The 15,467-nt window shown below is 41.5% G+C and overlaps 1 protein-coding gene and 1 long non-coding RNA gene across 6 annotated transcripts in view; one reads left to right on the plus strand and one right to left on the minus strand.

Moving 5' to 3' along the window:
- BPIFC (BPI fold containing family C) overlaps positions 1-15,467 on the minus strand; it is a 54,272-nt gene that overhangs the window by 24,178 nt on the left and 14,627 nt on the right. For all 5 annotated transcript variants that reach the window (XM_053226708.1, XM_053226709.1, XM_053226706.1 and 2 more), the window contains 3 exons: positions 8,452-8,575; positions 4,410-4,530; positions 746-874 (listed from right to left, as the gene is read on the minus strand). In XM_053226708.1, the coding sequence (XP_053082683.1) occupies positions 746-874; positions 4,410-4,530; positions 8,452-8,575 (374 nt within the window). The remainder of the gene's footprint in view (positions 1-745; positions 875-4,409; positions 4,531-8,451; positions 8,576-15,467) is intronic.
- On the plus strand, positions 647-3,994 carry LOC113602754 (uncharacterized). The gene is made up of 3 exons (XR_008300482.1): positions 647-896; positions 1,828-1,931; positions 3,758-3,994. It is a non-coding gene; the product is annotated as an uncharacterized LOC113602754 (long non-coding RNA).

Raw genomic sequence — 15,467 nt, forward strand, 5'->3', positions numbered from 1 at the left:
GATAAGCACACAGAATAAGCACTTAATAGGTGGCTGATGAGTCAGTGAAGAAATGAATGAACCCTGAATCTATATTACTTATGGCAGAATATATCATTCCTCTACAGTCTACAGGACTGGAGTTCTTGAGATGGGGATAAATGGTACTTGGTAGGCACTCAATAAATGGTTGTTGAATGACCAAGTGGATGAGTGAATGTGCCATTCTGGGGTGCCAACCAAGGCAGACCTAAACATTACACCCAAGACATGTAGTAGGTGGTCTGCAAGCGTACCTTGAATGTGATACCTCCTTTCTCTAGGAGGGTGCAATTGGGCTCCAGCTGACTATTATCCTCTTACCTCCTTGTGAGGTAGGAAGGTCTCATCTCTTAATCAGTTGCCCCTGTGGATGGGGAAGTATGTGGAATCACCTGAGATCCTACAGACTCACTGAAGGTCTGATATCTTGAGTACGTGTTCATTCCTTCTAGCTCTTAGGAAATCTTAAATGACATTTTGCTCTGCCTTCAGGGGATGGATGCTTTTCAGTCCTCCCACAACCTCCCCCCCCCCCACCGCCAGCCCCCAACAGAGATATTCTGATTTAAATCTCTCTTGGGAAAAAAAAATGCTCTTGAGAAAGACTGCTAATGGCTAAGGGAAATAAGCCTAATGTCAAAAACATCACCAAATTTATGTCCTTCCAGTTTTTGTTCCATTTCTTCCCAGAATAGCAGCAGACTTTTTTCAGTGGGACACTCACAAGAGTGGAGACTTGATCTCCCAGTCGGTGCTGATGTTGGCGGTGCCGTGGTTAGTCAGTGCCTTGATCCCCACCCCAGGCACAAAGGCTAATGAAGTATTTGGAAATGAAAAGGCATTGATTTTTATGCTGTAGAACAAGAAACAGAGAGGTCAGTGCATATCTTCTAACACTTCTCTAAGTGAGGCAAAAATCAGAAAGGAGGTTTGTGGAACCCCTAATTCCTGTAGAGGAAGGAACCTCAGGTCTGCGGTGCCTCTGGGCATTGCCTTCTAATTCCCCTTTCGTCCTTGCCAGGAAGCCCCTTGTTTCTAATTGAGGGGGAAGTGAGTAAGTTTAGAAACAAATGTGAAAATAATACATTTCTTTAGTTTCATTAAAGACAATACAATACGAGTACAACATTGCCATCATTATTTTTTTCCTTCAGCTGTTCCAGTGCTTCTCAACAGGGTGGGGAAATTAGTATTTTGGGTGGGACAATTAGTTTTGGAGAGGACTTTATATACATTTTAGGGTACCTGGCATATGTACCAACTACACGCCAGTAGTGCCCTTCCCCCATCACTGGACAATCGCAAGGGTGCCTTTCTCCTATTCCCAGATGCCCTCTATATGGACAGAATTTTCCCTAGTTGAGAAAGTTAGAGTCTTCCCTAGTTAGAGCAGAATCTTCCCTAGAGTATTAACTTCCCCTAGGATTCTCTGAGCATAAGAGGAAATGGGCTACCAGTAATCTACATAGGTAGATAGCTCATGTGTTGAGTGATTACTCCATGCCAGGCACCATGGTAAGCACTTTACGTGCATTAGCTCATTTTAGTCCTCATGATAATCCCATGAAGCTGTTGCTGGTTTTGCAATTTGCGATTCAGAGATGAGAGGATAAGGAAGTCATGAGCACTTGGTTGAAGTCATATGTAAGTGGTAGAACCAGACCTGGAGCCCTCCTCAATCTGTTTTCAGACTGTGTGCTTAACACCAGGCTATGCCACTTCATGTATTCCGCAAGGGGCACTCAACTTGGAGATGAGTTTTGTGCTAGCCATGCAAACTTAGGTAAGGCACTTAACCTCTTTCAGGCAATCACTCAGAGGAAGGTTTACTCATGGGTAGGCTGAGAAGACAAAATGAGATCATCTATGCATAACTGTGGCACAGGAGAAAGACATTGTTCTGAACCAAGGTTAGGAAAAATGTAAAAGGTAAATGTGATAGCTGATAACAAATGCCTATCTACTGTTTCTTGTATTTTGCATCCTTTCCTACCTGTTCTTTGTCACACACCCTGAGTCCCACTGTGGGAAGAGGATGGCAGAGATTCATTTAACAGATCTTAGAAATATTTTCAGTTTGGTACCTATAGGCCTAGCCCATTCTTTATATTCAAGCTATGGATGTATCATGGAAGAGATAATTTCTTTGTTGGTGGACACCTACGTTATTTCCAGTATTTCTGTGTTATAAACAATGACACACAGAACATTCTTACATGCTGTTTACATGTGTGTCTTTCTAGTGATGATGCTGACAAGTGGGATTAGTAGGTCAAAGGGCATGCATTAAAAAAAAGGTCCTTGTAAATTACCTTTTAAAATAGCACTGCCCAACAGAAATAGAATGTGAGTCACATATGTAATTTAAAAATTTCTAGTAGTCACATTTTAAAAAGGGAAAAGAAATGGGTAAGAGTGATTTTATTAGTATTTTTTTTTTTTTTTTTACTTAACCCAACATAATCTAAAATGGTATCATTTCAACACATAGGCAATATAAAAATGATTAATGGGATATTTTGTTTTCCTTTTTTCAAAATAACTTCAAAATATGGTCTGTATTTTTACATTCATAATATGAGTGTAAGGTGGACACTGAATTATCGGTGTTATCAGAAACACTTGTTATCAGAATTATCAAGTGTTATCAGAAACACTTGACCTATATTTGATTGGATAAAATATTCAACTGATAAACTTACATACTCAAATTGTCCCACACATACTTAAAAGCTTTTCAATAACTGAACTGAGTACCAAGTTTTAAATTAAAATTGATTGAAATTAAATACGTAAAATTTCAGTGCCTTCATTGCACTAGTCATATTTCAAGTGCTCAGTAGCCACACGTGGCTAGTGGCTCCTGTGTGGGGAGCACAGATCTGAAAGTACTGTACCAGTTCACCTGCTCCCACTAGCAACGCATGAGGATACCTGTTTTCCTCATCTTCACCACACTTCATAATATATGATTCACCCTGGATTTTTCTGCTGTGGGATTATCATCACTGTAATTAAATCATTCATTCTGTAAATATATCATGTCCATCTCTCTTACTGGACATTAAGGGCAGGAGATATATCTGTGTCATTCACTGTAATATCCCCAATCAGTAAAACAAAGCCTTGGTATCTAGCAGTAGGTCCTCAATAAACACTTGTTGAATGGCTTCCTTTATTAACAACTAGAGCATTTGCCAGGAGCTTTACCTAGATTACCATCCTTTTCCCTACCCCATGCCCCAAAAAACTCATGATTTTATAGAATATTATCCTTGATAGCAGGGAAATTATTACTCCAAAGGGTTGGAGCCAGCAGGGAATTATCAGTGGATTGATAAAGCCTTGGGGCAAATTGTGAATCACAGATAATTCCTTATAAAATCTTGACTCTCTGCTTTATCTTTAAGATTGACCTCCAGATGGACAAAGACATCTTCTCTGTACACCGTCTTTGGGGCTTTTGTTGGCAACTGCGGCAGAGGTTGCCGGTTGTTGTCTGAACAGCCATTTCCCCTTCTTTCCTAACCGTCCCTGAATTTGTTCAGGATGTCAAAGGTGTCTGGTTAGAAAATGAATATTCCAGTCCCTCTTGCTAATAAGTATGGCCATAAGACTAAGTCCTATTATTGTATAGGCAGAGTATTATTAGAGCAGGGCTTCAGAAAAAAATTCAGTGAAGAGACTAACCCAGCTTACAAGAACCCTTTCACCCTTGCCTGTTGTTCCCTCTCAGGCTTGACAAACGGATTTGATGGCTGAGCTGCCGTGGCCATACTGGACCATGAGACAACTTTGAGGACAGAAGCCAGAAGTAAGGATGGTGGGGCAGAGAAATACAAGAAGCCTGGGTTCTGATGAAATCATGGGACTTCCAAAGGATTTCTCTAGTCTTACTTTTGAGCTTCTTATGTGTGGCCTATTTCTACCTCTGAAACCTTAACCAAACTTTACTAAAGTAAGGAAAGCCTTGATGAGAGTAGATTTGTTTTTGAGACTGTGGTTGAATCCTACATCTAGGTTTAGGGTGTGGGGTCAGCAATAGGATGGACAAGAATTTCACTTAGAAATTCAAGGGGCAAGGAGTTCTCATTTTAGGAAAGAGGCAAGGACATGGGACTCTGACCATGTTCATCAGACACAACACACAAAACTAGTGTGCAGCAGGGATATGACTTAGACCCAGGTGTTCTGACCCAAATGCCACAATCTTTGTCAGCTTCATGACCCCTCTTTCTTGGGTCATTCATCTGATAAGCCTCTTACCAAATTTGGTTTACCTTCTACTGTGCAGGTCCTCCTGTCATACCAGAAGACGTGGTGGCATATCCACAACCCTAAGGTTTTAAAGATTAATTTCACAGTTAAAAATGTTCTTTTTTACTTACTTTGAAAAATTGTAGTTCACATAATCAACCTTCAGAAATTCCAGAGATTCAGAACCCTTTAAGTCTGGGATGTTTTTTTCCTTAAGCATTTGCTCAATCATCTCCATCCCAGCTTGAACACCTATGAAGGAACCAAAGAAAGCATTTATTGATCATACCAGAGATGATAATGGCATAGCGCCATTAAACATACGCATGAAATTTAGAGTACGTGCTCTTATAAACTTAGAAAACAGCGACCCTACAAAGTGGATGTTATTGTCCCTGTTTTACAGGTGAAAGCACTGGTCCTCAGAGAGGCTAGTGAAGACCCCAGGACCCCAGAACTAACTGTATGAGAAATTCTCATTATGTAGCCAAGACTAAAGGCCTGTTACTACAGGCAGTGTGAGGGGGAAAGTACAAAATTATTATCATTATTATCCCCATTTTAAAGATGAACAAACTGAACCTAAAAGGCGTGAATTCGCACCTAATTCACACAGCCAAGAACTGGGAGCCCGAGAGTGAAATCTGGGCAGTTTGGTTCCAGACTCCATGCCTTATTAGGTAGTTATTCCACATTCTCCCTTTTCCCCTAGATTCTTTAAGCTCAGCAACAGCATGGGCTGTTGGGAGCTCGTAACCCTCCTGAAATTCCAGTAAAATACCATGAATAGGTTGTGTGTGTATGTGTCCATTTGTATCTCATATTTCAGGGGAGAGGGTCCATGTTTGCTTCAGACTCTCAAAAGATCCCGGGACCCCAAAAATGTCCTCAGTAAGCCCTGCTTTTGTGCAATTCAGGAATAAACCTGTCCCAGGTTTACATGGTAGTATCCCAGGACACATTTTTCTGAGTTCACGGAGAGAAAGAGCCCTTTTCTACATAAAGAGCTTGAGAAAAGTAACTTACATAGTAAATGAAGAACAGGATTTTCATTTTAACCTTCTTTTTAAAATTTTATTTTTATTAAAAAAAATTTTTTTTAACGTTTATTTATTATTGAGAGACAGAGAGAGACAGAGCATGAGTATGGGAGGGGCAGAGAGAGGAGGAGACACAGAATCTGAAGGAGGCTCCAGGCTCTCAGCTGTCAGCACAGAGCCTGATGCGGGGCTCAAACTCAGGAACAGTGAGATCATGGCTTGAGCCAAAGTCAGACCCTTAACTGACTGAGCCACCCAAGCACCCCTTCATTTTAACCTTCTTAAGGAGGAAGCTTTGCCCTTATGCCTTATTTTGCAGCTTAAGCTCATTTCCACTTAGGCTGTCCTTGTGGAGACGGAGAAGAGCAGATTTTATCTTCTGTAATACCATGAATAATACTGTAATATAGGGATGTAGGGGTAGAGTGTAAAGGATACAAAGATGGAACCAAAGGCACTATCAGACAGCTTAGTTTCGAATCCTAACATTGTCACTAGCATTGCAGGACTCTGCAATTTACAAAATCTTGCTGTCCCTTGCTTTCCTCATCTGTAACATGGGAACATTAGTAACTGTGGAAGCTTCTGTTCACCCATGTGAAAATAACAGTAATTGATATTTGTTGGGCATTTGCTATTGCCAGACCCTCTTCCAAAATTTATGTCAATTCATGTGTTTCCCACAATAGCCCCATGCGTAGGAACTATTATTATCACCACCATTTTAAGAAATACCTTGAAGGCACTACTGATAATAGGGACATAACATTTTTCTGGAAAAATGTGGCAACATAAATATTTGATGAATTAATAAGAATAGCTAGTTCGTGTGCTTATATGTGCCAGGACTGTCCATACTCTACACATATTCTCTCCTTTGATCCTTATGGCAACCCAGTGACATAGGTATCATTATCCCTATTTCACATAGGAGGCAGTTGAGGCTCAGAGAGGTTCACCAGCTTGCCCAAGAGCTCACAGGTACTTAGTGTCATTATTGACAGTTTGGAGGAATAGGGAGCAAAGAACAAAGTGTAGGTTTTGAAATCGGCAGAGCAAACTTGAGATCTGATCTTGCCTTGCCCCCTTACTGGTGTGTGACTTGGGAAATTTAATTCAGCCCCTCTGAGGCTCAGATTCCTCCTCTGTAAAATGACTATCCCTTCTTTGTAGGGTTGTTGTTGGGATTAAATCAACCCAGAGCCCATAACACACATATCAAAGAGCCTAGCTATGATAGAGGCTCAAGAAATGGTTCTGATAGAAATCATAGCCAAGAAATGGTTCTGACTTTAAAGCCTGTCCTTCTTGATTCTATGCCATATTTCCACAGATGACCCCACATGATCCTCATGTTATTACACGGGGGCACCATTGTTGTCATCCCCCCATCCTGTTTTCCAGAGGAGAAAACCCACTGGCCCAACACTATGTATTGAGGAAAGGGGCAGAACTGAATGAGATTCATACCCATGTGGACTGACTAGTTCTGTTCTTTTAATTGCTCTGATCTTGAGGGTGGAATAAGCTGTTTTCACAATTTTAATACAGTTTCAAGATATCTATTTCTGTGCATATTAGTATATTAATAGAGTAACAAGATACACATATATGTACATATATACATGTGGATACACACGGGAATACCTGGTATGTAATTCTCATTATAGCCAGCTCCTATAACAATCATACAAGATGGATAATTTAAGATTCCCTGTGCCACATGAGGTACTGGGGGAAGGAAGGACAAGGATTTGCCACAAACTCAGTCTTTCCTTCCTCCATCACTCCCTTCCTTTCTTCCATCATTTGTATTTTTTTTTTTTAAAGTGTGCTCCATGCCCAGCATGGAGCCCAGTGTGGGCCTTGAACTCACAACTCTGAGAACAAGACCTAAGCTAAGATCAGTAGTCAGACGCTCAACCAACTGAGCCACCCAGGCACCCACATCCTTCTTGTACTTCTTTTCTGGTGTAGCAGGTGAGGAGTTTCCTGGTTACACTTTGCTATTTCTGAGTGAGACTAGCAGTGCTTTAGTTAAGAAGGGATGGAGTTTTCTGTTGCCTGTATTCAGCTAACCTCAGGCCAAAATTTATAGGAGAAAACTCGGCCTACACATTTTGATTTTGCAGTCCCTCTGCTGTACACAATCTGCCTTCGCCCCAGCTCTGCCCAACATTTATAAACACCTCTGAAGGGGTTTTTCTTCATCTTTCAGCATCTCAGGCCCCTTTTTGCATCAAATGAATGCAAGGAGCTTCTCTCAAGAAAAATACATGATCATCATCCACATTAAATTTGGCACAGTTTTAGGGGACTCTAAGTTCTTTTTGGGATCAAGACCTTTCTGAAGCTCTAAGCTACTTCTTTCACTCTCACATCTCCTCCCCTCTGTCCTATGATGTATCCTCCTTTAGAGCAGAGATGTTCATTGTATGTGCATGGGGGGTAGACGTGGGGGAGGGGAGAGAATGAATATCTGTGGCTGTGTTTGGATAGGTCTACCATCAAGGTGATTGTTTTCTGTCTTATTTTATTTTTTTTAATGTGTACTTATTTTTTAAGAGAGAGAGAGAGAGAGAGTGTGTGTGCACAAAGTGGGGAGGGGCAAGAGAGGGGGACAGAGGATCCAAAGTGGCTCCTTGCTGATAGCAGAAAGCTCAATGCGGGAGGGACCTGAACTCACAAACTGCGAGATCATAACCTGAGCTGAAGTTGAATGCTTTACCAACTGAGCCACCCAGGTGTCCTTTTATTTTATTTTTATAAAATGTTTATTTATTTATTTTGAGAGAGAGAGAGAGCAAGCATGCATACACGTGAGCAGGGGAGAGGCAGGGAGAGAGGGAGAGAGAGAATCCCAAGTAGGCTCTGCCCTGTCAGTGCAAAGACTGAGGTGGGACTCGAATGCACGATCCATGAGATCCATGAGCTGAGATGAAGAGTCGGATGCTTTAACCGATTGAGCCATTCGGGCCCCCCAATATGACTGTTTTTTAGACACTACTTCCTTCCCAGCCATCTTAGCAGCCTCTGTATTAGGGGCTGGATCACCTGCAGTAAAGCTTGCCTCAGTCATGAGACAGTCTAGTATGAGCTTTCAGGTTTGGAGGGCTGAGAGCACCCCACTCACCATAGTCCAGAGCCCGCTGAGTAGCCCTAGCCTTGATGCCAGGGTAAATGGTCTGGGCGGATGAAGTGTAGAGATTCCACAGGAAGAAACATCCCCAGAGGACTCCGACTATCTTTGTATGCATCTGCAATCAACCAACATTTATGGTTCCTTTATTATTCTTGACTTTTTTGTTGGTTAGTTCCATCCAACTTTTCTATGATTTCTTGTTTCATTGCTTACTTCCAAAACTCACTCTACCCACCCATCTGTCCATATATCCATCCATCCATCCATCCATCCATCCACCCATCCAGTAGTCATTTATTGAACACACCAGAACATGTGCTAGGTGCTGAGGATGCAGAGATGACCTATGTGTGCTCTCAACCTCTGCTTCCCACAGACTAGTGGGTGAGTCACACACATACACACAGATGATTATAACTCAACACAACATAATGCAATGCAACACAAGAGCCTTGCCGTAAATGTAACAACTGTGATATGCCTTGGAAAGGATAATGGGGTGGAGATTCGGGATTCTTGACAGTTTTAGAACAAGAGTCAGTAGTTTAGAAAGGTGGCTTCAGTGGGTGTGAAACAATCACTCATCTGCTTGAAGACCCTTAATGACTCCCCGTTGCCCACAGGACGGGGTTTAAGCTCGCAGGCCAGCCGCAAGGCCCTGCCCTTCTCTACACCTCTACTTCCTCATTGACTTCCTTCCTTAACACACATGCTTGGCTTACCCCCGAGTCTAGTACAATGCTTGGCATATAGAAGATACACACAAAAAAATCTTAAATCAACATCTCCAAGGAGAGGGACCACATGTTTTCACTGCTATATTGCTATTGCTTGGCATATATTAAATATACAATGTATACTTATTTAATTAATGGACTCAATTAATTAATGCCAGCCCATTTTCCTGATGAATGAAGCACAGGTTACCAACAGCAACAGTGACATGGGTTATTTTAATGACAGCGGAGTGAGTAATACATTCATAAGTTTTGTTTCTAGTTCTGGGAGTTTACAATCTGGCTGAGCAACTATTGTTGCATTCATATGTGCCAAAGACCCACAGGTGACAGATACCCACTGAGTTAGCATACAAATGTGAAACAAACCAGGGAAGCATTTGTGGGGGTGTCAAGGAAGAGGAAAGTGTGGGAGTCATGCAAAAGGAGGGGTCAGGACAGGTGAGCGGGAAGGATTTAAAGAAGGGCTAGAATTCAGGAGCAATCTGCATGAAGGAAAAGATCATTGAGAGGGGTGTGTGGGAGGTACTTGGCCAAGACAAGCAAGAGGTTTGATAAAGGGGATTGTGTGGGCCTTATGGAGAAGGTCATAGAGGTGGGAATAGAATGATGTAGACAAAGGGGGTATTCCAGACAATTTACTTGAGAGGAACAGAGCAGTCTGACCAGGGAAAGGAGTGTCCAAGCAAGGCTGTTGCTAGCCTTCCTTGGTCTTTTGTTTGGAATGGGAAAAGGTGCCCTTTGGAGATATACCAGCCTTCTGGCACAAAGGGGCCAGCAGAAAATGTTTTAGGAAAATCCCACACCAGTGTGCCCAGCTTGGTGGGGAGAGCAGGAGCTGCCCCCCCGCCCATCCCTTAGGCTGGCATTTTGTCTAGTGCACAAGCTGCCCAACCTACACAGAGGACCTATGTTCAGATTAGTGAATGGTCATGTGGGTATTTTGCTGGAGGGCCATGAGGTTGAGAACTGGGATCTTGACCTCTCTGTTCTGTGGTGCGTAAGTCCACCTTTAGGTGTGAGAAGAGCCTGGCTCAGTCAACATGTTTACATTTCTCACCCAATCTCCCAGGAGCCTTCTCCATGTACCCCACTGTCCAGACAAACTGGACTCCTGGTTCCTAAACACCCACCATGCTTCATGCCTAATGCCCACGTTTATACTGTTCTTCACTTAGGCCAGCAGAAACCCTGTGCATCCTTAAGGTCCATTTTATATTTTTTTATTTTAAAAAAAATTTTTAATGTTTATTCATTTTTGAGAGAGAGAGAGAGAGAGAGAGAGACAGAGAGAGAGAGAGAGAGAGAGAGACAGAGAGTGAGTGGGGGAGGGACAGAGAAAGAGAGGGAAACACAGAATCCAAAGCAGGCTCCAGGCTCCGAGCTGTCAACACAGAACCCGATGTGGGGCACAAACTCACGAACTGCGAGATCATGACCCAAGCCACCTGAGCCGAAGTTGGACCGACTGAGCCACCCAGGCGCCCTTCCTTAAGGTCCATTTTAAACACAGCCTTCTTTCTGAAGCATTTCTGACTTCCCTAAATTAATTAATCTCATTTCCTTCTGAATGAGAAGGAATCTTTGGTCAATATATATATTTATTCATGTGTGTACATTTATTTTCTCACATATTGTCTGTCTCTCCTACCAAAATGTAAGTGCCATGAGGGCAGAGACCTCATCTGGTTTGGAGGTCCTAGAGCCGGCTTAATGTCTCAGATACAGAGTGATTGGTAAACATTGGTAGAATGAATCAATGAATTCTAAATGAAGGAAGAGTCCTTACCTTGCTCTGAATTATAATACAGTTCTTTGCAGAGGCGATTAACAAAGCATTTGTACACTAGTGAAGCATATGCACCCATTAAAACAGATGTTGGCCAGAGTCTGGGGGCAGGGTTGGGAGGGTAGGTACTGGATCATGGGGACAGGAGAAGTCTTGGATGGACTGGCCAGTGTGGTTGGGGTACTGGGGATAGGGTGAGGGACTCACAGTGACTATTTACTAGTAGAAACTGAGGCATTTCAATATCTTAACACTGCTATGGCCTTAGGCACTCCGTGTGATGTTTCAGCCCTATAGAGTTGATTTGGTTGTACAGGACAATGTACAGAAAGGGGCAGCAGTGCTGGGGGCAGGGCTACAGAGGGGTGGCTTGGGGATAGTCAGGGTGCAGAAGACACCAAGGGAAGCACAGAGCAATGACAGTAAGAGCCAAGAGGGAGGGACTCGAGTAGGGGGCTGATCTCTGGTCAGAGAGTTGGAGGAAATGTGGGGAGTAGGACAAGCAAGTAGGAGCATGGTGATATCAACATCTTATACTCAGTTAGAATGGACTCAGGGGTTAGGTCCTATTGCTATCTGTACTAGGCCCTCTTTGATCCTTGTTGTCCAGGGGTCTCAGAGAGCGGGACAGGCAGACATGGATGAAGCTATGGGGGTGAGGGGAACACTCCTGGGGCTGAGGTTAATGACTATTCACCAACTAGTATGAAAGTATTTCCACATTTTAACAAATGGTGAAGCCATGCTGATGTGCAGGCACACTGACATGGCTGTGGGCAAATACTTGTAAATGGATATGCCATATACCTAGGAAGGCACGAGAGGGATTTTTTAAAAAGAGGGAAACATTTTCAAAGCAGTGGAAAGCAAAAGGAAAAAAAAATGTTAGACCAAAAATTCTATACACACTCCACTGTATCCAGATTAAGGTTGAAATGATCTCTCTGCCTGGCACATAATAGGACCTCAATAAATATTTTCTAACTGACCAACTGACTGGCTTACAAGATTTTGGTTAACTAAGAAAGGTTCTAGAAAAGTGTGAAAAAAAATGAGAAAACCAAACCATCATCTAAATAGTTCTTCATTACTACAGTAAAAAAGCACAATAAGCCAAAGCAGAGTTGTTACTTATTAATGGAGTAACAACTAAAATAATAAATTTGTATTTTTTTTTTTTACCATTTACAAAACTCACAACAATTCTTGGAGGTAGATGTTACTATTATCCTACCTCCATCTTAGGCATATGGACACAGAGACTTAGACAGTCTGGTGACCTATCTGAGACCATGTAGTAAATCAGGCACCTGGCAATCACAACTTGCTCTTCTGGCTCCAGATGTTAGTGTTTATGAATTTAATTACTTGATAAGTGCTAGATTTTTCATTTTTATCTGAGAACTTAATTTTTTTTTTGACATCTATTTATTTTTGAGAGAGAGAGAGAGACATACACAGAGTGTGAGTTGGGGAGGGGCAGAGAGAGAGAGAGAGAGAGAGAGAGGGAGATACAGAATCCAAAGCAGGGTCCAGACTCTGAGCTGTCAGCACAGAGCCCAACATGAGGCTTGAACCCACGGACTGCGAGATCATGACCTGAGCCAAAGTTGGTTGCTTAACTGACTGAGCCACCCAGGCGACCCTTCATCTGGGAACTTTAAATATGAGTTATGTGATGCCATTTTCTATGTAGAAAAAAAAATCATTAAGCATCTGGAAATTTTCAAGCACCAAAGTGCAAATGCTTTTGTATTTTCTTGGGCACAAATGGAATTTTAAGTTCCCTTCCAGCAGCAAAAATCTATCTTCTTGGTTAAAGGACGTTTCTGAAATGGTCTACTTTGATGGAGATCCAGGAACTCAAAACTGCACATAGAAAAACATTTTTCCTCTAGAAATTTTATGAGTGAATGAAATTACTGGGCTATAAAAGGATAGACTGTATGTAACTTTCAGTTGAATTGTTTGTTAGGATGATAATTTATGGACAGGGGAGGGAAGGAACCTTGTCAAGCAAGGAGATGAGTCCTAAAAGGTTAAGTAATTTGGCTGACAAGTAAGGGCAGGATAAATTGCCCTAAAAGAAGGAATCCAAGATGACTTATATACCCTGCCAACAAGTTACCTATTTTTTTGGTTCTAAGGATTTGTTTCTTTCCAAGATTCAAAACCTCATTAAATTTCTATACCAATGAACAGACGGAATAACACTTCTAAATTAGATGGCCCTACCATAGCAACATTTTTCTAGATATGTCCCCTGAGGCAGGGAAATAAAAGCAAAAATAAATTATTGGGACTACTTCAAAATAAAAAGGTTTTACACTGTTGAGGAAACAATCAACAAAACTAAAGACAACTTATAGAATAGAAGAAGATATTTGCAAGTGATATATGTGATAAAGGGTTAGTATCCAAAATATATAAAGAACATATACAACTCAACACCCCAAAACCTTACAAGAATCTAATTAAAAAATGGGCAGAAGACATGAATAGACATTTCTCCAAAGAAGACATCCAGATGCCCAACCAGACACATGAAAAGATACTCATTACTGATCATCAGGGAAATGCAAATCAAAACCACAATGAGGGGCGCCTGGGTGGCTCAGTCAGTTGAATGACTGACTTCGGCTCAGGTCATGATCTCACTGTTTGTGAGTTCGAGCCCCGCGTCGGGCTCTGTGCTGACAGCTCAGAGTCCGGAGCCTGCTTCGAATTCTGTGTTCTCCCTCTCTCTCTGCCCCTCCCCCACAATTCTGTGTTCTCCCTCTCTCTCTGCCCCTCCCCCACTCATGCTCTGTCTCTTTCTGTCTCAGAAATAAATAAACATTAAAAAAAATTAAAAAAACCCACCACAATGAGATATCACCCCACACTTGTCAGTATGGCTAAAATCAACAACACAAGAAACAACAAGTGTTGGCAAAGGATATGGAGAAAAAGGAACACTTGTGCACTGCTGGTAGGGATGCAAACTGGTACAGCCACTGTGGAAAAACAGTATGGAAGATCCTCAGAAAGTTAAAAATAGAATTACCATATGACCTAGTAATTGCACTACTGGATATTTACCCAAAAAATACAAAAACACTAATGCAAAGAGATACATGCACTCCTAGGTTTATAACAGCATTACTTATAACAGCTAAATTATGGAACCAGCCAAGTATCTACTGATAGATGAATGGATAAAGAAGGTGTGATGTATACACACACACACACACACACACACACACACACACTCACTCACTCACAATGGAATATCATTCAGCCATAAAAAAGAATGAAATCTTGCCAGTTACAACAACATGAATGGAGCTAGAGAGTATAATGCTAAGGGAAATAAGTCAGTCAGAGAAAGATGAATACCAGATGATTTCACTCACATGTGGAATTTAAGAAACAAAACAAATGAGCAAAGGAGAAAAGATTATATATATTATATAATATATATATCATATATACATGACAAACTAAGAAAAAGACTCTTGACTAAAGAGAACAGATTGTTACCAGAAGGGAAGTGGGTGGGGGGATGGGTGAAATAGGTGATAGGGATTAAGGAGTGCACTTGTTGTGATGAGCACTGGGTGACATGTAGAATTGTTGAATCACTATTTATACACCTCAAACTAATATAACACTGTATGTCAACTAACTGGAATTAAAGTTAAAACTTAATAAATAAAAACACAAATATATTAGATGACCTTTGCCTAAGCCATTCTGATGACCAGAAATAAGAAAACTCCAGGACAACTTAGAAAATTCCTGAGACAGGTTGACTTACCATAAGTATTCACAGAGGGAACCTTTGACAGACTTTGGAAAAATCAGTTAAATGAGTGATAAATGAATTAAATGTAGCCTTTAAAACAAGGGAAAGGTTGAAAAATTAAGCCAATTGGTTTAAAGAAGCCTAGGCTGTCAGAATATTCCAACTTAATGGTTAAGACAAAATGAATGTAAGGAGTCTAAACCAACAGGTATTGAATATGGGCAGAACTGGGGACTAATTTCAAGGGATTCAGCCAACACATCTGATTTTACCAAGATCTCTAATGACAAGGCCTTGAAAATTTACTTAGTCTTCCCCAAACTCTATACTTAACACAAACAGGTTAAACAATTCGGGCAAGTGGGAGTGTCCTTTGCTCTGGCAAGATGTAGGTCACTGATGTGGTTTAAGACCTGGCCCCAAAGCACAGAGATCACAGCAATTCCTTACTCTTACATCCGTGCTAGTTCAGAGATAAGCTAGAATTTTCTGCCACTGAGCTGGGTTCCTCACTGAAATGAAGGCATAAGTAAGTCCAGACAATTGAGCGACCATCTTAATACAACATTGCTGAATGATGCAAAACTAAGTTTATCCTCCAAACAAGCTCTCTTTTCTTTCTTAGGCCTATTCAGAGTCTTCTGGGGGAGGCATGAGTGACAGAAAAACAAACACAAAACAGAAAAACCTAGGC

Source organism: Acinonyx jubatus, chromosome B4 (genome assembly GCF_027475565.1).
Source record: "Acinonyx jubatus isolate Ajub_Pintada_27869175 chromosome B4, VMU_Ajub_asm_v1.0, whole genome shotgun sequence".
Taxonomy (NCBI): domain Eukaryota; kingdom Metazoa; phylum Chordata; class Mammalia; order Carnivora; family Felidae; genus Acinonyx; species Acinonyx jubatus.